General features: G+C 44.4%; 1 protein-coding gene across 2 annotated transcripts in view; it reads left to right on the top strand.

The window, feature by feature from the left end:
- HIP1R (huntingtin interacting protein 1 related) overlaps positions 1–21,997 on the top strand; it is a 478,743-nt gene that overhangs the window by 300,599 nt on the left and 156,147 nt on the right. The window contains exons 14-17 of one of the 2 annotated variants that reach the window (XM_086942942.1): positions 339–522; positions 1,871–1,959; positions 6,499–6,615; positions 17,908–18,009. In XM_086942942.1, the coding sequence (XP_086799068.1) occupies positions 339–522; positions 1,871–1,959; positions 6,499–6,615; positions 17,908–18,009 (492 nt within the window). Of the gene's footprint in view, positions 1–338; positions 523–1,870; positions 1,960–6,498; positions 6,620–17,907; positions 18,010–21,997 lie in introns of both variants that reach the window. The other variant, XM_086942943.1, reaches the window with a different exon arrangement.

Genomic DNA, 21,997 nt, shown 5'->3' with positions numbered 1-21,997 from the left:
GTTCAATTTAAAATTAGGCTGACAAAGCTTCTTACAACAAGCTAGCCTATGATGAGGAGATTCTACAGTTGATCAAAATCTGGTATCTTCATGGGTGACAAATGAATAAGTACGTGAAATAAGAAATTACAGTAGTTGATTTTAGGGGTATATTCATTTTGCTATATAGGCCTTTGTTTTCCAAGACTTGGGATGGCCATGGCGGTTTCACTCCTGAAAATGACTGAAGAAATGTAAGGCATACAAAGGTTTGAATTGACTTGTTGCGATTTGGATAGATATGCTCTGTTGCTTGTCCATTCCTCTAGATTCAAACCTCTTCTACTCTTTCCCTGCAGGCCCAGAGGTACATCACGCAACTAAAGAGCCAAATTAACAGCCTGGAGGCAGAGCTAGAGGAGCAGCGCAAGCAGAAACAGAAGGCTCTGGTGGACAACGAGCAACTGCGCGATGAGCTGGAGAACCTGAAGAAACTGCGGCTTGAGAATGAGAAGACCCAGGCTCTCTGCACGGAGGCAGAAAGTAGGCAACAATACAATTTATCGCTTCCCTGCATGTTTAAATCTCTCAGTTACATTCAGTAGTCCAGCCAACACATGGGTCACTCTCCCATAGGCTCCCAAAAGCTTTGTGGCGTAATGTTGTCCATCGCCACTAGAGTGTGATAGTGGTGGTAATCAGAACACAGCTGGGGAGGGGGGTCTGTTTGGTGTAACTTTGGGCCTAGCAGTCTGCAGACTTGAACACATTGAAAAGTTGGGCTACATAAAGCATTAATACATGCAATAGTAATTCCATTACAACATAGAACTGCTTCTGTATTTAGGTTACATTGCAAAACATAGGGATGGTTTGGAAAAAAGGTTACTACTGCCTTATTCTGGATTTTTATTTATTTTAAAAGTTTTATATAGCGCGAACAAGACCACATATGGGTATCCGAGCGCTTTACAGATTGGCAGTTAAGAAGGTACAATGCAGTGGAAACCATAGCACAACCAGAACAAGAAACAAACATAACAGATCCTAACAAACATAATAAATCAATAACGACAAGACCTTTGCATGTTTCCCGTGCTGTGTAGCACCAGCGTGTTGCTTGTAATAATGGTCACAGTAACAATGAAGTACTTTAGTAGCTGCTGAACATCAGCAGAAATGATAAAATGTCAGCCAGTGCTGCCGGCTTTGAAGCTGTGGATCCAGGTTTGAGTCTTGGCGTCGGCTCAACATCCTGTGATTCTGGACAAATCACATAGGGCCTGATTTAGATGTTGACAGACTGTTCCTCTGTCACAACGGTGAAAAATATCCAGTCCGCTGAAATCTAAATCCCATAGGATATAATGAGATTTATATTTTGGCGGATGATACATCTGTGACCGATGTGACGGAGAAACCAGTCTACCAAGATCAAATCAGGTCCTTAATCTCCCTGTGCCTATGGATAGCACCTGGATACTCTCACGGGTGATGAGCCGCGCTCTACAAATTAGAGTATTTATTTATCCAGTAACCACACATTTTCGCCACTCTGTATTTCTGCTGCGCTCCAAATGACGGTCGGGCGTGGGGAGGGTGATGGGTCAGTTTAATGGGAATTGATATAATCTTTTTAACATCCACTTTATCATTGCATTCAGAAAAGTTCTTTGTTTGGTAAAAGGCAATGCATTTGTTTGGATTCTTCTAGCATGCACTTATTCACATAAGTATCTTCTTGTCTGACATGAGGATTGGCACTTGTTTCGATTTACGCTTGATCTGCAACTGTGTTTTGGGATTTATACTTTTTGCTTTTGGTGAGGTGAGATGGAGGGGGGAAGAGTGGTATCCTCAAATGTTGAGTTTTCTTGATTTTTCCTGACAGAGAAAGCACAATCAACAGAAGTGCGATACACCAAACTTAAAGAGAAGCACGGCGACCTGATAAAAACCCACGCTGACCTCCTAAGGAAGGTATGTGGTGTGCTGCATTGGCCATGCGAGAGGCGTCCATTGTAATATCTACTGAAAGTCCATCTGCAGAGAAATCCGATTCTTGCTTGATACATTCACAGTAGATTGTGTGTTTAAATGTCCAATTCTATCATAGTTTTAGTGAATGTTTTAGAGGGCATTATCATGATATCATTTGCTGTCACTCATCTTCTGCACCCGGTGCCCTAGCAAAGACTCACTGCAGTGCCTCTGAATGCTTATTTATGCCCTTTGGGACATGCATGCATGGAGCAGCAATAATTCAATCACATAAACAATCCCCACAGACAAAAATCTGTGCCATCCTAAATATTGCCTGGAGAAGGATCATGCAGAAATAGAAAGAAAACACACAGCACTTTCTGATTGGCTGGTGGAACATGAGTAAATGAAAAGCTGCAGAGGTTTGCAAGCCAGACCTTTATTACCAATTAGAGTGCTCACTGTGAGCCTTTTGATTAGCCAGTTGACCGACTGCAGGATTCTAATAGTCTCTTCTTGAGATTTCTTTAAAAGGCGGCTCTGTTGTTTTCCTGAATATTATTCAAAACCCACTGCAAGGTTCTCATCTTTAAACATCTTGCCTAGCGTCATCATTCTGCAGTGAGTAACATAGCAACCTGTTGAATTAGGACTAAGGTTATTTGTTACTAGTTTGTTATTATGCACCAATTGGACTTCCTCTCTCTTACCTCAACAAAGTTAAGAACCGTGGGTATGAGAGCATTCAAACAACCCCCAAACCAACTATTCTAGGATATGCCACTGAAATCTAATGTGGTTCAACAAAGCACATTCTTTAAAACAAGTGTAATAAACACAGGTTCATGGACCTTTCACCAGAGTGCAGTGGCGGCTGGTGACATTTGAAAGTGGTGAGGCGTAACATTGTGACACTCAGCCTCCTCCCCCCTTCCTTCTCAAATGTTCAAGCTTGTACCTCTGAAACAACACGCTGCATTCTAAAAGCCAGGAAGTAGTTAGGGGTATGAGGCATTAAAATATGTTTAAATAAATGCTACCATTACTTTTCCATCAGCATACTGCACGTTTTATAAAATGTTGCACTGTTAAACAGTCAATACAGGTACAACCCCTTAAATCTGACTATTTCCTGCCCATTCTCTGCTACAGGGTAATACCAAATCACTCCACAAACAATGGCAAATATTAAACATTATGTGATTGTATCAGGACCACACCTTGCATCAATGGGGAACTGGGATGGTGTTGATGTACAACTTGTTAGCATTGCAAATAGCACACTTACTTTATATGAGCACAGCAAAAAACCTTGTCAATACATTAGAAATATTTCACAGACCCTGGAACAAGACATTTGTTAAATACCCTCATAAGGCAGCCAGCCTGCCTATTATGAAGTGTTGCTTTTAAGTTAAAGAATCATGACTGCTCTGGTGAGGTTAAAATGTTCGAGGCAGATGTGGAAACACAGACTCTGATCTCAGCACACCAGCTTGCAGAAATCAATACCCTTGGTGTGACGGATACAAATCACAAGAAGCCGCTTCCGGGTACCAGTACAAAAGGCAGCAGTACAATCCGTGTGTCTGGTTTGTCTAGGTGTAAGCTGTGAAGGGTTTTAAACTTGGGTTGAAAAACCCGCAAAAATTCTAAAATGTTGCTTGGAAATCACAATGTTCAGTAGCCCAAAAATCCCCTAATCATTAAGTCCAATAAAACACATTCTTAAATGAAATGCAGAATTAAAGAAACAATTAGTTTTAGCGTGAGTGGAAGAAAACAATACCATGATGTGAAGCACGGAAGTTGTATAATTTTAGTATAACAGGCGCAAATTAGATCGGAAAAGACTAACATATCTTTAAAAGTCGAGCTGTCTCGGTAAGTACTACTCTGAACGTTGATTTCTTATTTAGACGGCTTTTTCATTGAATCCCCCACGTTCTTCTTGAGAGTTAACTAGGAGTGAATGCACGTATACTGCGAAAGGCACTCCGAATTAAGTTATACTGCGAAAGGACGTGATCAGTTTTTCACCTTAGCAGCTGTCTTTCACTGGACTCCACGCCGTGATGAGGAAATCCTCATCAGTTCTTTTCCAGATTAAATATTTCGTACTTCCTCGAAAAATAAGAACTTCAATTGAAAACCAAAGACACTTATAAAGTATCACGGACATATCCCAAATTGATTTGTTCAGAGAAAATAAAGTTTGAACATAATGGGTCTTTTCTAATGTCCCTTAAGGCATCCTAAAAGTAAAAATAACTTCCGCCTTGGAAATGCTCATTCATAAAATGATTTATGAGGTACTAGAAAACTTTACCCTTTCCAAGTCCCCGTATCACAAACTCATCTCAAGTTTCATTTATTCAAGGCTGCTAAAACACAATGCCTGTCCGAGGCCCTGTTTTATAAGTTCCAGTAATTTCCATCAGCAAGGACTTCGCCGCCGGTTGTGTTCCCTCCATGAGCACTGTGTACCGCCATGCCACAGTAACCTACGCCGCTTTCACGGGAGAGGCTTGAGGTGTGTTGTACCGCCATGCCTCAGTAACTTACGGCGCTATTATTATTTAACATACATACTCGCGGGGGGGATCGGGGGATTGGGGCAAATCGCGCGGTGGGGAAGATTACAATAAAATAAGAGAAAACCTACCGGTCCGCGCCTCCTCCACTGCAGGACCCTTGAAGAGCGTGGGACACCGGACCAGGAGGCACAAACAGGAACAGCGGCGACGTCACTACAGTCAGTGCCAACCCCTCTCTTACGCTGTTCAGCAGTGTTGCCAGGATTGGTAGAAGGGCAGGGATACTTCCTGCCCATTAGGAGACCGGGGGGCTGCGGCATCAAACCCTCGGTCTCCTTACGTGCAGCCTAGAATGCGCATGTTCGGGCTGACCATGAAAATGATCAGCCCAAAAATGAACATGCGCTGTGTGCACTATTGCAGGGACTGTAACTGTCTCTAGTGCGCAGCGCTGCTGGCCTGTCACTCAACTCCCTGAGTGCTGCCAGAGCCCCGCCTCCACCCCAGCGTCTCTCGTCTCGTTCTACTTCTCCGACACTAATTCCAGGAGTCTGATAGCGTCGGGGAAGTAGAACAAGAATTTTGGGCCCTGGCATTAGTGGGGCAACGTCCCAACGCCCCCAATGGACGAGCCGCCACTGCCAGAGTGTGGTGGAAATAAATTAAGAAAACCATGCTTAATGGCGAACGGATTCCATTCTACAATAACATTACGAAAGAAAACAGAGGCCTCACTTGTTTTATCTCACTAGCCGCATTTAACCCGGTGTTGTCTTCACATGGTTACTTGCCATTGTTTACATCTGCCACACATGAAAGAAACAGCTTGCTATAAACTGTACTTGCAGATAGATGCCCAGCGTGTAATGTGTTATTTTTTACCATTGTTGAGGGAGGGGCATCAGGACCCACTCGGGGCTTTACCTGTTGTGATGGCCTCTGCCTCACTCAACAATGGTAGCATCATATTATACTCTGCACTTCTGAATATGTTCTATTATATATATGAACATATACATGTGTGATTGTAATTTTTCAGTAAAGGTTGAATGCTGATAGCGCTCTGGCTTTCTTGTATGATCATTGAGGCATGCATTATTATCACAGTATCACTCATTCCCTTCACACTGATGCCCATCTCACCATAATTGTGGATAAAGTGAAATAACATACTTTTATGGATACAATACCCAGAAAAAAGGATGCGAGGTAGTCGGCTAGTTTGCGTTGCGCGGTTTAATAACCTAATGAGGAAAGCAAAGTTGTAGACTCTGAGATTTAAATGCAGTAGGAAGCATCAACATTCGAGTATCCATGGCGGCGGAGAGGGCAGAAGAGAGTGAAAGGCACCACTTTTCTCTAGTGGGTCATTAATAGCCATTCTCATTAGCTCTGTGCCAGGATGGGACTGAAAATCATATTGTTGTGGTGGTCATATTTTGGTTTAGATCATATTGTTGTGGTGGTCATATTTTGGTTTAGATCATATCATATTGTTGTGGTGATCATATTTTGGTTTAGATCATATTGTTGTGGTGGTCATATTTTGGTTTAGATCTGGAGTGGGTGGATACCGTGCTTCTGTGCTGCTCTCTGACAACAATGTTGAGGCTTGCGATGATTGTCAATGTGTATCCAATCCCTCCATGCTATATTTACAAGCCTCAACGATTCGGTCTCATGCCTCAATGATGTAGCATTAGATGGTTTTCTTTGAAGTGCAGTAAATTATCCTTGTACATTGCACTTGGCTGGCCCTTTTACACAGTGACACATGCCATCCTGTCGACATTTCGATTCAGCCTTACAAATATTCCTAAAATGTTACCTTCCCTAACTTTAAGGGGTCAACGTAATACTCTTGTGTGTGGCTGCAAGTGGAAAAAGTTATTCACTTCTGCTTATCCTCTTACAGAATGGATGTGCTTTAAGTTGAATTTATTTTCTGAACTACTACGCGTTTTACTTTATTGAATCCTTTTGTTTGCCTTTACCATAGAATGCTGATACATCGAAGCAGCTAACGGTGACCCAGCAACACCAGGAGGAGGTGGCTCGTATCAAGGAGCAGCTGGCTCTCCAAATGGACCAAGTGAAGCGGGAATCTGAAATGAAGGTGGGTTCCGAGCCTGGTCATTGGAGGAAGTCCAGTGAGATCCCTCAAAAGGGAGAGAGAAAAGCCTCTTTTTGTTTTGTTCTGTCATGCCAACACATCGCGTTCGAGTCACCTAACAGCAAAGATCTAATGAACGCTCTGAGATAATTCCTCTTCTAACCTTCAAAACATTTGTCCGCATCCATTAACTAGTCCTGTGTCCATCGAAAGAGTATTCCGGTGCTGATTCATCAGTCAATTTTTTTATCTGTTCTTAATACATCTATTTATTCATCAAACCATTCACCCACATTATCTTATTCATTTAAGAAAGCTCTGCAATCATCCAAACACTGATCCACCATGTGGCTCTCATTCATGTATTCATTTGTGCAAGTATTATGCCAGCATCAGCTTACCCCCACTAATCCAAATACTTATCCAAACATCTGTCTTTCGTTTTTTTGACGGAGTTCAGGGTGGATTGGACTATACTACCTGTATAATACCTGTAATAACAGCAGCATCATTGCATAGCCGAAGGCACTGTTGGGACCTTTTTGAAAATAATTTTTAGTTGACGAAACAGAAGGCAATGTGTCTCTCACTACCTAACTAGAGGAACGTGTTAAGGTCTGTCACCTAAATCATAGCCATTGGGCTTGTCATGGAGCATGGTTCAATTCAGTTCCTATCTAGGAAAGGCTGTTTTCTTGAATAAATGGATAGGCTGGAACATCTTAAAGATATGGTGCCTGAGCAGATCTGTGTTTATAGTGGCATCCGTGTGTTTCACAGCTGGGATATGTTGGTAGATTCTTCAAGACCTCAGGACTCTTTGATATTTATAGGGAATGTCTCCATGGATACTTGAATTTTCCCGAACATCTCTGCCCCTTGAGGGGACAAACCAAAAGAAACTCTTACATTTTTTTTAGTGCTACCAATGAATCGTGAGCAATTTGTGCTGTACCAACTGTTTCAAAAACAATTGTTAACTCTCACTTAAAAATTACAATTAGCTCCATTATAAAAATTAGCCTCCTACCTTGGAACCTCACTAATTTGTACCCAGTCGGGGTTCAGCCTGAGGTGGTGTCTGGACTCCTGATGTGTTTTGATATCCAAATTGTATTCATTTTAAATTGCGTTAGCCACACAATCGACAGTTAACAGCATACAGAGAAATATGCCAGTGGTTTCTCAGTACAGACCATTCCAGGGTATTGAATTTTATTTATTTGCTTGATTAATAAAAACCCATTGCAAATCTTGTAAAACCTGTAGGCTTGTGCTGGCTTCGGCAGCACATATACTAAAAACTGTAGGCTTTGTGCTCAGGGGACTGAAGATACTGTCCATGTGCTGTGTCTGTGTAAAGCTACTCTGAAAGACCGACAGCAATTTTACAAAGGAAATTCAGTGGGTATAAGGTCATGCCTAGTGGCGGAAGTTGCTGGTTATAACCCGCAAGTGCTGTGTAGTGGTAAAATAGCTTCTGAAGGTAGAGAAAAAGGCATCTGCTCTTGAATAGGAACGGCAAAGGCTGAAATTAAGGAATCTGTACCGGCTTCACCATTGACGCAGGGAAGGCAGAACCTGGGAGATTAGCACAATGCACAAAGCACTTTAAGAATCTGACTGCTGACCCCCACTTGAGGAAGAGACTAGGCGCAAGATCATTCTATACCGCAAATATCATAAGGTTCTTGCTAGGCACAGCACGTCACCAGAAAAATACACAAACCCACAGTTGATGAAATATCCAATGGGCTGCGCCAGGTGGATACCAGAACAAGAACATTTTATTGCTATTGAATGGCTTCATCCAGACGTAACGCACTAAAGCACTTTATTTGTATTGAACTGAAAGCTGTCAGCGTTGCTATTACTAAGAAAAAAACATTAGATATTATTTTATTGTTCCAGCCTAGGTTAAGCATTGGTGGTATTATGCTCAGACGGGTATATTGGACGCTGCCCTAAACCTTTTATTTTTTTTATTTCATTGGGAAACGTCATAAATAAGGGAAATTTAACTAAAATCTATTATGGGTGGGAACAAGGCAGGTCTAATCGAGAGGCCAGTAAGATGCACACTGCACTATCAGCATTTTTTACACCCATTGAATAGTAGGATGTTAGAGCAGTTGTTTCTGAGAAGAATTTGCATAAGATTCTTGTTCCTATAGCCTAGATGAAGGAACGGTGCCATTGCACCAAAAGGGGTAAAATAGTTGCTTTGTTGTTGTTCTTTTATTACTGCATCTTTTATATTGTATTGTTTTCTAAAATATTTTGATGTTGTAATAGAGTGCTCTGTGCTCTTGGTTTTTAAAAGACTTTAAATATTTTTTATTAATCAAGCATATAAAAGGAATACAATTCTAATTCAATGCAGACCATAGTATGCCCACCATTTCTCCCATAACTATTCGTATTTCTGAGGACAGCCTCTGGGTAGGTAGACAGTTTCTTCAAGTTTGGCACTCCATACCATCGCCGCTTGCCAAAGATGGAGGATTTCAGCTTTTGACATGCACCGTCTCAATACCTAGTAGGATACCATCTCCAAGTGATCCCCCAAAGTCGTCAACAATACCCAATAAAGCAATTCCTTGGGAACGGTCCACTGGTTCCCCAAGTACCCGGGTGAGCAATGCAAATATTTTTTGCCAATACTGTCTTCTGGGGGGTGCATTCCCACACTACGTGAAAGAAGTGATCCTTCACCTCCGGACAATAAGTGCAGGCGCCGCCGCTAGTTTGTTGTCAGTCTTTTAGGCGTGACATACGCCCTGTGGAGGTTTTTGAGTTCTGAGAATGGAATGACCAGTGTTCTAGGAGACAGGCCGGTATCTCTCCAGTCTGATTGGTCAAGGAGGACCAGCCTTGTTACCCATGTTCAGGGAGGTCGGGGAGTTGATGACAAGAGTTTTATAGACCTGGAAGATGCCCCCCTTACCCATGGAACCCATTAGGAGCTTTGCCTTTAGCGTGCTAAATTCAGCCAGAAATGTCTGTAAAGAAGGCCAGTAGGGAATGGAAAGCATGTTGTAGTTGTTGATAGTGGATGAACTGGGATTTGTGTAACAAGACCTTGGATTGGAACTCTTCGAAGGATTTAAGGTGGCGATTATATGGTGGGTGGGGTAGTTTGCTGGTTCCCGCTATTGGGGCCTGGGGGTTTACGGGGGTTTGAAGGTGATCAAGTGCTCGTCCAGTGCATTCCACATTTCCCCCCCCCGGAGTGGTGGCATGGTGAGTGGTGTAAGGTTATGTTGTCTGCTCCTCTTAGCAAGGTGACCCAGTTTATCCAGCCTTTAAAGGTGGCTTTCCTGGTGTCCTTCCAGTTCGTGAGTATAATTTTCACGGCTGCTGTTAGGAGGAGGTCTGTCAGATCTTTGTCGTTTGCTTGGGGGCTTGGGGCTATTGCTGACGCGATGATTTCATTGATGCTGCCTTGCAGTGGTTGGCCTGTCACGTCTGATATGAATTGCCTGATTCTACTCCAGAACACTCTTACTTTGGAGCAGTGTAGGATTAGGTGCTCTAGGTCACCTTTCTCCTTGTGGCAGTTCCAGCATCTGTCATCTTCCCTGATACCGGCAGCGGCAAGGCGAGCTGGAGTCCAGAACGCCTTGTGCAGCAACCAGTATTTCGTCTGGGCAAGGTGTGGGGTTATCTTATTTCTAGTTGCGGATTGCCATATGGTTGACTTCTCCCTTTCGTTGAGGTTTCTGCCCATGTCCCTTTCCAGGGGTTCAAGGGTTTTACTGTTCAGACTTGATGTGTTGGCGCTAAGTAGCTTGTAGAGGTGGGCTGTTTGGTGTCCTAGCTTGTTTAGATTTGACATGTACTCCAGGATGGATGGGGGTGTTCTGCTGAGATTTGCTCTGGTAATTACAGCTTTTAGTTTTAGGAATGCGTAGAATTCTACGCCTGGGAGGTTGTATTGGTTTTTGAGTGAGTCGAAAGTGAGGGGTTGACCTTGTTTCATTAGTTGTTGTGGTGTTGAGACCCCTTGTTTATACCATTCCTTCATGTCTAGTGTTCTGTCTCTGTGTTTGAGCTTCGTGTTATGCCATAGGGAGATCCATTCAGTGTTTCTGATGCTGTGTTCTAGCTTTTTATCTACCCTGAGTAGTGCTGGCTGTCTTAGTGTTCTTCAGGATCGTGTTATTGGCTTGGGGGTGTTTGTTAGCAGTCATCATTGCTATTGGGTCCAGGCCTCCTATCATTGCTCTCTCCACGGACAGCAATGCAGGCTGATATTCTTGGCTCTGGGCCACCCAGTGGATACCCTGTCTGGCTAGGCAAGCAGTGTGGAATATTTTAAAATTGGTGAGATTCAGGCCGCCCAAGTTCTTGCTTAGTCTAAGCTTCTGGAGGCTTATTCTGGGCTTTTTGCCCCTCCATATGAAGTTGTTGAGCGACTTGTCTATTTGTTTGTGGAACTCGTTCATCGGTGTCAGTGGTAGCATGCCGAGCGTGTAGTTGACTATGGGTGTTAACATCATTTTCACCGATTCTATTCTTCCCCACCAGCTAATGAACTTGGGAGACCAAGTATCTATGCGGTCTTTCACCTTCTTAAGGAGTCTGCTTTAATTGTGGTCTAGGGTAGACTTTAGGTCCCTTCCGAAATACAGACCAAGGTATTTTAGAAATTTTGTTTGCCACGTCAGCCCTGAATTGCCTAGGGATGTTTTCGCGGTATGGATGTTCAATGGCTTGCATTCTGACTTGTCTTTGTTAAGCTTGTAACCTGAGACTTGTGCATATTCCTCAATGGTAGACATTAATGCTGCTATGGATGTGTCTGGCTCCTCTGTTATGATCAATACGTCGTCTGCGTAGGCAGCCAGCTTGACCGCTGACTCGTGTATTGGGATTCCCCTTATGTGTGTGTTAGCCCTAATCATGGCTAGTAGCGGTTCTATGGCCAAAAGGAAGAGGGCTGGTGAAAGTGGGCACCCTTGTCTTGTACCTCTACCCAGTTTGAGTGGGTTCGATGTGGTTCCGTTTACTACTACCCTGGCTTTCGGTTCATTGTATAGTACCATTACCATCTTCCTATATTGATCGCCTAGGCCAAATTTCTTCATGCAATTATCTAGGAAGGGCCAGGATACTCTATCAAAAGCCTTCTCGGCGTTCAAGGCTATCATTACTGCCGGGTTGGTTGTTTAGGATGCGCTGTCAATTAGGTGGCATAGAAGTCTAGTGTTGTTATTGGATAACCTACTCTTTATGTATCCAACCTGTGATGTGTGGATTATGCTTGGTAGGTATGTGTTTAGTCTCATCGCTAGTACCTTCGCGTAGATCTTACAGTCCACATTTATTAATGAAATGGGCCGGTAGTTTGCTGGGTATTGGGTGTCTTTGCCGTCTTTGAGAATCACTAATATATTTTTCTCAGACATTTACTGTGTCATGCCGCCGTTTTGGCTGCAGTGTGTGAAAACCTTAACCATTGTGGGTTTTAGGAGATGTAGGAAGCGCTTGTAGATGGTGGTTGTGTAGCCATCTGGACCTGGTGCTTTGTTTTCTTTAAGTGATGCTACTGCCTTCTCTATTTCTGGCGCAGTGATATTGCTTTCTAATGCCATCCTGTGGTCTGCTGTGAGGCATGGCAACTCTAGTTTGTCTAGGAGGTTGGACCCCCCGTCTTGCCTGAGGTTGGTGTCAGTCTTGTAGAGTTCCTCATAAAATTTCCTGAAGACCTCTAGGATCTCTTTGTTAGCGGTCTGTGATTTAGAGTTGTTGTCGGTTATCGCTGCTACTGCGTACTGTCTCTGTTTACTTTTGAGGTAGGCGGCTAGTGCCTTGCCTGCTTTGTTTGCCGTGCATAAGTTGATGGCTTTATATTTGTTGATCCATGCCCCTGCCCTTTCGCTAAGGATTCTATTCAGTTTGTACTTCTTTTTCGATAGCTCTGTCAGTGTGTTGCGGTCTTTGAGATTTGCTATGTGCCCTTTCTCAAGTTATCTGCTTTTCGAGTTTAGCTATTTTTTTGTTTCTTTCTTTGTTCATTCTGGCCTTGATGCTTGTGAAGCTCCCTCTCAGTGTAGCCTTTAGCGCGTCCCACATCACGGTGTGTGTGGTCTGCTGATATAAGGATGTAATCTATCCTGCTGTATGAGTTGTGTGGGTGGGAGTAGAAGGTGTCGTCCCTTGTGTCTGGATGGTGTATTCTCCAGGGGTCTCTAAGTTGAAGTTTGCCGCACAGATTTTTTAGCGTGTTCGGTGTTTGGTTACTTGGGCATGGTTTGGGTGAGTGTCTGTCGATAGTATCATCCATAACTTGATTAAAATCCCTAGCGACCACTACGAGTTCATGTTGTGGGACGTTCTCTAGTCTCTTCTCCACCCCCTCCCAGAATCCTTTGTCATGCATGTTGGGGCCATAGATGTTCGCTACGTGTATCGTCTCATTTTCCCTCCTTAGGGTGGTTATCAGTAGTCTACCATCCTCGTCAGTATAGGTTTCTTGGATTTTTAGTCTAGATTTCTTGTTTACTAGGGTGATTACTCCCCTCTTTTTGTGTATAGCGGGCGAGCATGCATGGTCCGCTATCCAGTTCGCTCTGTCGTGATGCATCTTCCGCTGAGAGTTTCATCTCTTGGACACATATGTCGCTTTTGAGTTTTGTAAGATAGTCGATCACTTTCCTGCGTTTGACTGGGTGGTTCAGTCCCTTGACATTAAGTGATACGATTTTTAGTTCTGCATAGCATTGTGTGTGCCCTAATGTTGTCATCTTAACCCGTCTGCTGCGCCTATATTTCGATAGATTGTGGTATCGTGTGACTCAGTCTTCTGTCTTGCGTTTTGCCTTCGCTGTGTTTGATTTTGCGACTGCCTGGTCGAACCCTCCTCCCGACTTTGTTCCCTGCCCTCTCTGCCTAGGGTGTATTGTGACGCCTCGTAGAATGAGGCCGAAGAAGAGATAGTAGGATAGGTAGAAAGATTGAGAAACTGTACTTCCCTTGAGCCCCCCCTGCCCTGCCCCCCTCCCACTCCTCCCCCCGCCTTCCGTGTTCCGTCTGTCGAACGTGCGACATCGACGTTCCTCCCCCCCTCCATCCTGAGATTGCATCGATTGCACTGAGCTATGTTGTCTAACTCAAAAGAGAAAAGCATTTTTAAAAAGGATATACGCTTTAGCAGCCTCATCAAGTTCAGTACCGCACTGTGGTTGAGGTAGAAGTGTTCGAGGTAGTTGTGGTCTTTTTGAGTTAGATCGGTTGCATAGTTCGTGAGCTTAATGTTCGGTCTTGTTTTGTTCAGTTGTTTGTTCCGCTGGCTCCCTCATTGCGTCCTGTGGAAGCTCTTCTCTTCCCCGGCCTGGTGTTTTGAGCGTCCATTTCTTCCGTCGGTGGTCCTTGTAGGTATTTCTTCAGGTCGTTTGGATCGTCAAATGTTTGTGTGCGCCATCTGTCTGTGATCCTCAATTTAGCAGGCCCAGCAAAGGTGAATGATATGTTGCTTTTGTGAAGCCTGTCTCTGAGGGCTAGGAATCCTTTCCTGATGTCCACAGTATGTTTGGAGTAGTCTTGTATTATTATAAGCTTATTCCCATTCCATGTGAGGTTCTGGCCTTTCCTTGCCGTTGCGAAGATTGCCTCAGTGTGGTTGACTCTTAATGGTTTGAGTATGATGGGCCTAGGTCCTTGGCCTTGTTTAGGTTTGAAAGCCGGCACCCTGTAGGCTTTGTCCACTTCGAACTGTCTGTTGAACCGGATACCCGTGATCTCAGGTATCAGCTCCTCCACTAGTGCCGCGCAGTATCCGGGTTTGTCTTCCGCCCCTTCCGGGACTCCCAGGAGTCTTATGTTTCTTCTGAGGCGATCTTCCTGCTCCGCTAGTTGTTTTTCCATGACGGTTGATTTTTTGGAGACGCCTGCCAGGTGTCTGTGAGCCTTGGATCAAGCATCTTCAATGTCACTGATCCTTTTCTCCGCCGCATCAATCCTGCTGTTTGTCTTTCTTTGGTCTGCTCTGATCCCGGCTAGTTCCAATTGCATGTTGTCTATGGTTTGCTTAGTCGCTTTGGCAAACTCGTTCCCTTCATTTATCTTTTTTAGCAGCGTCTCCAGCGTGACTTCATTTTTGAGGTCTGTCTTGGTTTTTGCAGGTGAGTCCGGCGAGTCTTTCCTCTTCTTGGGTTCATTGCTGGCTTTACTTTCTTGGCTTGCCATACCTTGGACTCCTCTACTGACCAGATAGACGTGTAGGCGGCTTTCTTTGTGCAAGTTGGATGTTTCCGCTCTTTTCCCTGTGGGGCCCAGAGCTTCAAGGCGAAACCTGCTGGGCTCTCGAATGCACCTGGTTCTGGTCTTTGCTCCCGCCAGCTCCTCCTGCTTATGCGCCTCTATGTTGGGTTTGCGGTGTTTTAGGGGTAGGGATCACCCCCTTAGTTTGAGCCTTGAGGGTAGCCAGGCAGTAGGGTGCAGCCGTGTTCATGTGACTCCAGCGAGTGGTTCCAGGTCGATTTGCGATAGTGGGATTGGATTGAGGCAGTGTCTCGGCTATGTGGTTAGTTGCCTTAGCCTGTGCTCCTCTATTGAGTGCTTCCAAGCTGTTCCAATCGAGCTTGTGCCGTTGTGGGGTTCTGCCCAACCTTGCCTTTTTGTTAGCGTGTTTCGGTTTAGATTATCTCTGCAGGCTGGCGCGTCTACTATTCTCTTAGGCACCTCCGGCTTGTGCTCTTACAGCAGATTCACGCTCTATTTGCCTTCGGTATTCGGTTGTTTTTGCGTATCTGCCAGGGGATTTTGTTCTGTTTCCTTCCCTGGTCGCAAAATGGCCGCCCCCAGTGGATGCGTGGTGCTTCCGCTTAGTTTTGGTCTGTCGCGCGCTCACGAGGGAATGTGCCGTATGTGTCCTTGTGCCTAGATTTGCACGGTGTGTCGGCGCTCCCAAGGTCTGCTGCTTATGGCTCTGTACGTTTGCCCCCTTCCGTGCGTGTTGTCTCTTGTGGCGTGTTGCGATGGTATGGGTGTGGCACAAGCTCGGGCTGAATATGGCGGCCCCAGGCGCTCGGTTTCGCTTTCTGTTTCTGTCTCTTTCTCCCCCCTTTTATTGCTACCAGTCTTGTTGTTGGCGGGCTGAATTCCGCTCGTATCAGGGGGTGAGGGTGGGTGCCGGGTCATGCGCTTAGCTTGCTTGTGTTTCACTCTCACCTTCACGTCTTCGCGCTTGTCTGGACAATTGCTGCTGCTGTTTCATTCCTCTGGTTAGCGGGGGGTCGCCATCTTGTTTAGTCTTCTCTCACAGTGCCACTTTGCTTCCTTCAGTTTTCCCACTCTTGAGGTGCCGGTCTTCCCACTGCTATCACACCGTTCTGTTCTCGGGATATTTAGACATCCATATATGTACTTTGTTGGACCGCTCGGGGTCTTTGTCGTGCATCGACGTCCAAGCCACGCCCCCCGTTAAAAAGTGTTTTTAACAAATTAAACATCCACTCATGTTTGTATAAAAAAAATAATGCTCGGAGAATGGGTCTTAATTTGGTTGCCCCATGCTTGCTACTGTCCTAGGGCAGCCATGGATGCTTACTAATCTCAGCAAATGCTTATCTTATCTTACTTATCTTATCTTACTTAACCTGCATCGAGAGTCCAGTTAGGCATTGTTCCCTGTTTTTGCATTGATGGCGCCAGATTTATAAGGATCAGGTGGTGAATAGAGCCTATTTGTGGAAATGAAGTGGTTGTTTGCATACTTCCAAACAGGATCATACAATTGACACATTCGAATGGCTCTCTGCATCATAATGGAGTGGCGAAGGACTGAATATAGAAAAGAGCTGACATTGTACATGTATGTTATTAGATTAACTTGGGTTTTTACAAGATCAGTCTCCATTCCCTACAAGAGATTCATAAATTTGGAGTAATCTATCTAGAAAAGGAAAACATGTTTGATTTAAGCTCTTGCGTAAAGCCTTCAATGACTACATGAAGAAATCCTAGAGTTTGCTTTTGTGTACATGGACAAAGCTAGTACCCATGGACTTGCGTTGTCCCTATGTATATATAAACGGGTGTTTAGGTTGTGAAGAATCTGTCAGCATACCCAAGCAGTATAATTTACCCAGGTTGAAACATGCGGACTCCACTATAGCTCAGGGACGCACATGTTCCATGTTTTTAACATGTGCTTGGATACACAACCATCAAAGCCAAAGAGTGTTCCTTAGACACGTAAACTGTTCATTAACGATTTAGTGTTAACTTTGAGGATGCTCATAGGCAAATGAAGTTAGACCCGTTCCCACATTCAGATTGCAAGTTTATAGTAAGAGGGGCAGTGGAAATGGACTTTCCTACCTGCAGAACACCAGCACCATGAACTGTTGGAACTACTCTTAACTGTCGCCAACTTGACCACTGGTAGGGTCCTAGCAAAGAGATATCATACCGATGACACATTTGTGTACGCATCAGTCACTCCCGCGAGGTGTCTCTTCATAGAAGGGGTGTAGCAGTCGCCACAGTTTCTGAATTGAACCATGATCCATGGTATACCTAATTGCTATGCTCTAGTTGACTGAACTTCGGAATCATTTTCTCCTATTTGGTAGCAAGAGATGCATCACATTCTGCTAGTTCAAGTACAAATGTATCCAAATAGCTACAAATCGTGCATAGGGCTTTGCTGTTGTGTTTTGTCAGTCATTCATTTTGGATACAATACAGAGTGGGTGAGGGGGGGCGTGCAACCCAAAGCAGATTTTTTTTTTATTTATATTAAAATATACAGCAAAACATTCTTGCCTCCTCCATCCGACTCTCTATGTAAAACCGATTTGGGCTTTCAGTGTTCCAAATATGTGCCCAACACCCGTCTTGTTCATGTGTGCGATCATCATAATGTTCATGTTTCGTCTGTCTCTCATTCTCTTAACAAGGTTCATGCACCAAATGCTAATTCACATTATTCATTCAAAATAGGCGGGGGAGGCCAACTCATCAAAACAGTCAGTCATCATTTGTCGAGGGGTTCGGTTGAGCTAAGCATTCAACAAGCAATATGCTCCCTATTCGTTATTGAATGCATCAAAACATTCATTGAACATCTACCGTAATCACCTAAGAAAGATGAGCTTCGTACCACTCATCAAAGCAGACATCCAATGCTCATCTCTCTCATGTTTCACATGGCTGCAGTGCTGCTAAATACCATCTTCAGAATTTTAAAGGGCTGCTGTTTTTCCAGTATTCTCCTGCATTGTCTTTTATCATATTCATTCCTGTTTGATTTTCCTTTTCATCCATTGTGTTTGTCTGATTGCACAGCTAGAGGATCAGAGTTTTCAATTGGAGCAGCTGAAACGAGACCTGGAGTCCAAGGTGGCCGAGCTGACGCGGATCCAGGAGACGCTGAACAGTTCTGAGCAGGTACACAACAAGCTGGGAGCTATCTGTACTGCCTGCTGAGAGACTGCAGGTCACAGGGACCACTCCTGGTGGATACTTCTCTGACCATAGTACCAGGGAGGCAGTCTGTGTTGTTTGCTGAGGTATCTTTGTCATAGAGACAGGCTTGTGCATGCTCCCATGAGCATGCTCTGAGCTGGTACACACCGTGTTTGGAGGCATTCTGCACTCGCTGCTGAGGGGCTGGAAGTCACAGAAACCAAGACTGCCGGTTCCTTCACAAATCATGTGCTGAATTTGAAAGGCTATTGTTTTTTTAAATCATGTGTTTGTTTTAACGAGCTGTACATTATATACATCTCAAAATAGTACGTTTGCAGCAACGTCTCAGACTGTTACACACTGTGCGTCAAATGATACCACGGAATTAAAAACCCCAAGTCAACTATTGTGATGCTTACTCACAATTGTGTTCAACTTCTGCAGTAAGCGTGTTACTGATTTGTCTGCCTGTGTCCTCGTCTTCTTCCATTAAGCCTGTTCGTCCCAACCAAGTAAGCTAAATCCATGCCCCCACTACCCTCCTCCCCTTCGGAGGTGCAGGCATTGAGTTGTATTAACTCTTCTATCCTACTCATCACTTCCCATTGGTTAGTTCTGTGCAATTGAACCCTTATGTCTTATTAACGCCGGTCTAGCATATGGAGGGTCAGTCAGCTCCTCAACATTTCTGCATAGTTTGCAAGGCAATTAGCCGCCCTCATCTTTCTTTATGATTCTAATGTGTGCTGTTCTTCTGCTAGAGCCCACTTTAGCATGTGGTTTCTCCATGTCATGCCTTCGGCTCACTCTCTGGCCCAACAGGCTCACAATCTGTTGTTTACCATACACTGTTCCTAGTACTGCAAATCCACTTCACATATTGTCTTTTTCTCTTGAGAAATTACTACTGAGAGACCCAGTTGAAAGACTATTTAAGGAAGCAAAGATGTGAGTGGGTCCATCTTCAAATCTAAATCCTACCAAAGTCATTCAAGGCATCCCATAACGGTCTCGTATAACTCTGCTACATATTACGGCTAAACTCTTCTTTTCATGCAGTCTTAAAACGAATTAAATCATTTAAGATATGGGACCAAATGGAGCAAAATACCAGAAAAGCTTTCATATGTCTTAAATCTCAAGTTTCCAGTTTCCCTACAATGGCGTTACATGTAGTTGAAGATAAACAACCCAGAGGCTGTGGTGCAGCTAATTGAGATGTAATCAATTTGTTTTACAAGAAAAGACCGCTCATTCCCACTTAAGTGTTTCTTTGCCTTGTAGAACTGCATTCTGATGTATAAACGTTCTTTGACTGAATAGATACCATCCCAAGACAGCAGTTTACTTATTGTCCAACAATGTCCCACTCCGAAGATGTGTAGCAGTTCATATCGTATTTTTTACAATAGTAATCCTCGCCGGGATTCTTCCTCTGCATCAGGACCACCACTTTTTACCTTTTTCTGCTACCAATCAGAAATAATTGAATATCGGACCCTGTTTTGCACCGTATTGGATGAGAGACCTCTCTTAGTGCTTGCCTTGCAAAACTTTTTTTAACCTTTCTATTGAGTTTAGTGTTAGCAGCAATAACTCAACATTTGACAAGCAATGTGACTTCTGGAGCTGGAAGAAGGACAAACACGTGAAACAAATGAGCATCCACAAGTATGGGTTAGGTCATACATTCAATATTTATTCCCTCATAAGTGGTTGTTGATTCGTCTTGTGACGAACATTACTAACACCACCACAGGAAAGACGTCTACCATTACATACATGACAATAAACTTTTTCATACATAGGTGAAAAAAGAAATTGAACAAACTGGAAAAGGGGGATGATGCTGAGGGTTACTATGGGGGCAGAGGGCTAAGGATCCCCCTGCAGGTGAAGGGCTAAGGGTACTTAATATCGAGGAGGAGCACTGAAGAACTAGGTAGCGAGGGCCACAATTTCGGGTGAGGGGGGCATCTCTGTGGTAGAGACCAGAAGCTGAGTTTGATAATCCAGCGGGGTACAGCATGAAGATACGGGCATTATAAGATAGTCTCTCTAGCCTGGTATACTGTGACGGATAGGTGGGGGAGGGGTAATAACAGCGTACATAGACACTGATATTGAATTTCGTGGAAGGAGGGACAGTCATCTGAGAGGGGGCAGAGGATGCATGGTGAAAAAGTGCTCTCAGCCTGAAGGTCCACAAAATCCAACAGGAACCGGTCCAAATCGGAGTAACTGGATGTCGGCAAAGGCCCTTGGCCTCCTCTGTGTAAAGTCACGGCCCGTACCCATAACCTTAGCATCTGTCGCCAGGCCGCACCAGTAAGTGGTGATGGATGTTTCTATTTTTGTGCGCTTCACATGGATGAGACCGGTCCAGGAAGCAGACAGTTGCATTGTGGTTCTTAGGTCATTTATAGATGCTGAGTGCCACAGCCTCACAGGAGATCGATGCCTTTAGACCGGTAAGTAGGCCAGTGTCTGCGACAACTTAGCATAGTATGAACGTAGGGGCGCGTAGTCCAATATTACATGTCTGAGGTTCCGCAGCAGGATTGGCACACTGGGCACAAGTGTCCTGGGCGCCTGGGAAGATTCTTTAGTCTTTTGGAGAAGAGGTAGTCCCTGTGTAGGAGATAGAACTGTATGAGCTTTAGATGTGCTTTGCGGGAAATGGTCTGAGGGGTACTCCAGGGCTCTCATCCATTCCCCATTTTGTACGGCCCTGCCAAATTTGGCCTCTCTGGTCTCCTGAAAGTAATGTACAGAGATTTGTGCATGAGTGACCACTGCCTTAATTAACGATGGAACAAGTCATCTGCCATTCCCCAGGGTATGTAAAGAATGTATAAGGTTGTGGATGGCAGGTTTGAGTCATCCAGCACGCAATATATCTCAGTGAATGGACCATAAGAACCACAGCCATATTGTTCCAAGAGATTGCCACCATGGAATAGTTCTCTCATGGTGGAAAGTCTGATCTGGTCCCAGGGCCGAAGATTATGCCTGGCTAGGGGACTCGGCCTTTTGGGTAGGCCTAGCATGGCTACAGTAGGGGCATAAGGAGGGAGGCTCATAGTGAGCCTGAAGTTTCTGGTCCGGTATTTTGGAGCCACTTGAAGCAAGCAGGGATGATTCCTCACAGGGTGATCTCCCAGAGCAGTCAGGGCCAAGATAGAGGTTTGATCCAGGGGGGGAAAAGAACACAAGAGTCTTTTAGAAAGTGGTTGGATAGCCATTGCAGCTGAGCTGCCAGAATAAAGAACTCTAAGTTCGGAGAATCCAGTCCACTATGTTCCTGGGAAGCTGTAATTGGGATAAGGCTACTTGGCAGCTGCTGTTGTGCAAGACAAGGTCTCCAAGTAATGTATCAAGTCCCGGAAGAATTTCTGATGGGGAATTAATGGGAGAGTAGCAAAATAGTGAAGAAGCTGCTGAAGCATCACCATCTTCAAGACAGCGATGCAGCCAATTACTGATAAGCGGGGGGGGGTCTCCAAAAGGCTGCCTGTGTCTGAATGAATGCCACTGCTGGGATAAGGTTACCTTCTAGGAGATCTTTGTCGGTATGGAGTATCAGAATGCCCCGGTATCCGAATGAGCTAGTTTTCCATCTCACTGACCCTTTGCCAAGGTCCAGCTGAGCCTGGGCAGCATTGGGTATGGGGGAAAAGGCAGAATTTATTCCAATGGACTTAAACAAGCCCAAAAGTGCTCCATTTGTAGCCAAGATGTGGGCGATCGTGGATTGATTGGAGCATATGTCTTTAAGATGAAACAGGACTTTATCAGCATATAGTGAAATTGCATGAGTCCTGCCTGGTAAGTGGATAACCTAGTCCTTTCCACGAAGATGTGCATTGGCCTTCAGGGTCATACAAAATACAGAGCTCCTTCGCCTGGATTTAATAAATCATGAGTGAAGTACATCCTTCAAACTTGGCCTTCAGGGTCTCCATTG

This window comes from Lissotriton vulgaris, chromosome 11, assembly GCF_964263255.1.
Source record: "Lissotriton vulgaris chromosome 11, aLisVul1.2, whole genome shotgun sequence".
In the NCBI taxonomy this organism is placed as follows: Eukaryota; Metazoa; Chordata; class Amphibia; order Caudata; family Salamandridae; genus Lissotriton; species Lissotriton vulgaris.
The sequence above is the reverse complement of the archived record's forward strand: the minus strand, read 5'-3'. Positions and strand labels throughout refer to the sequence as shown.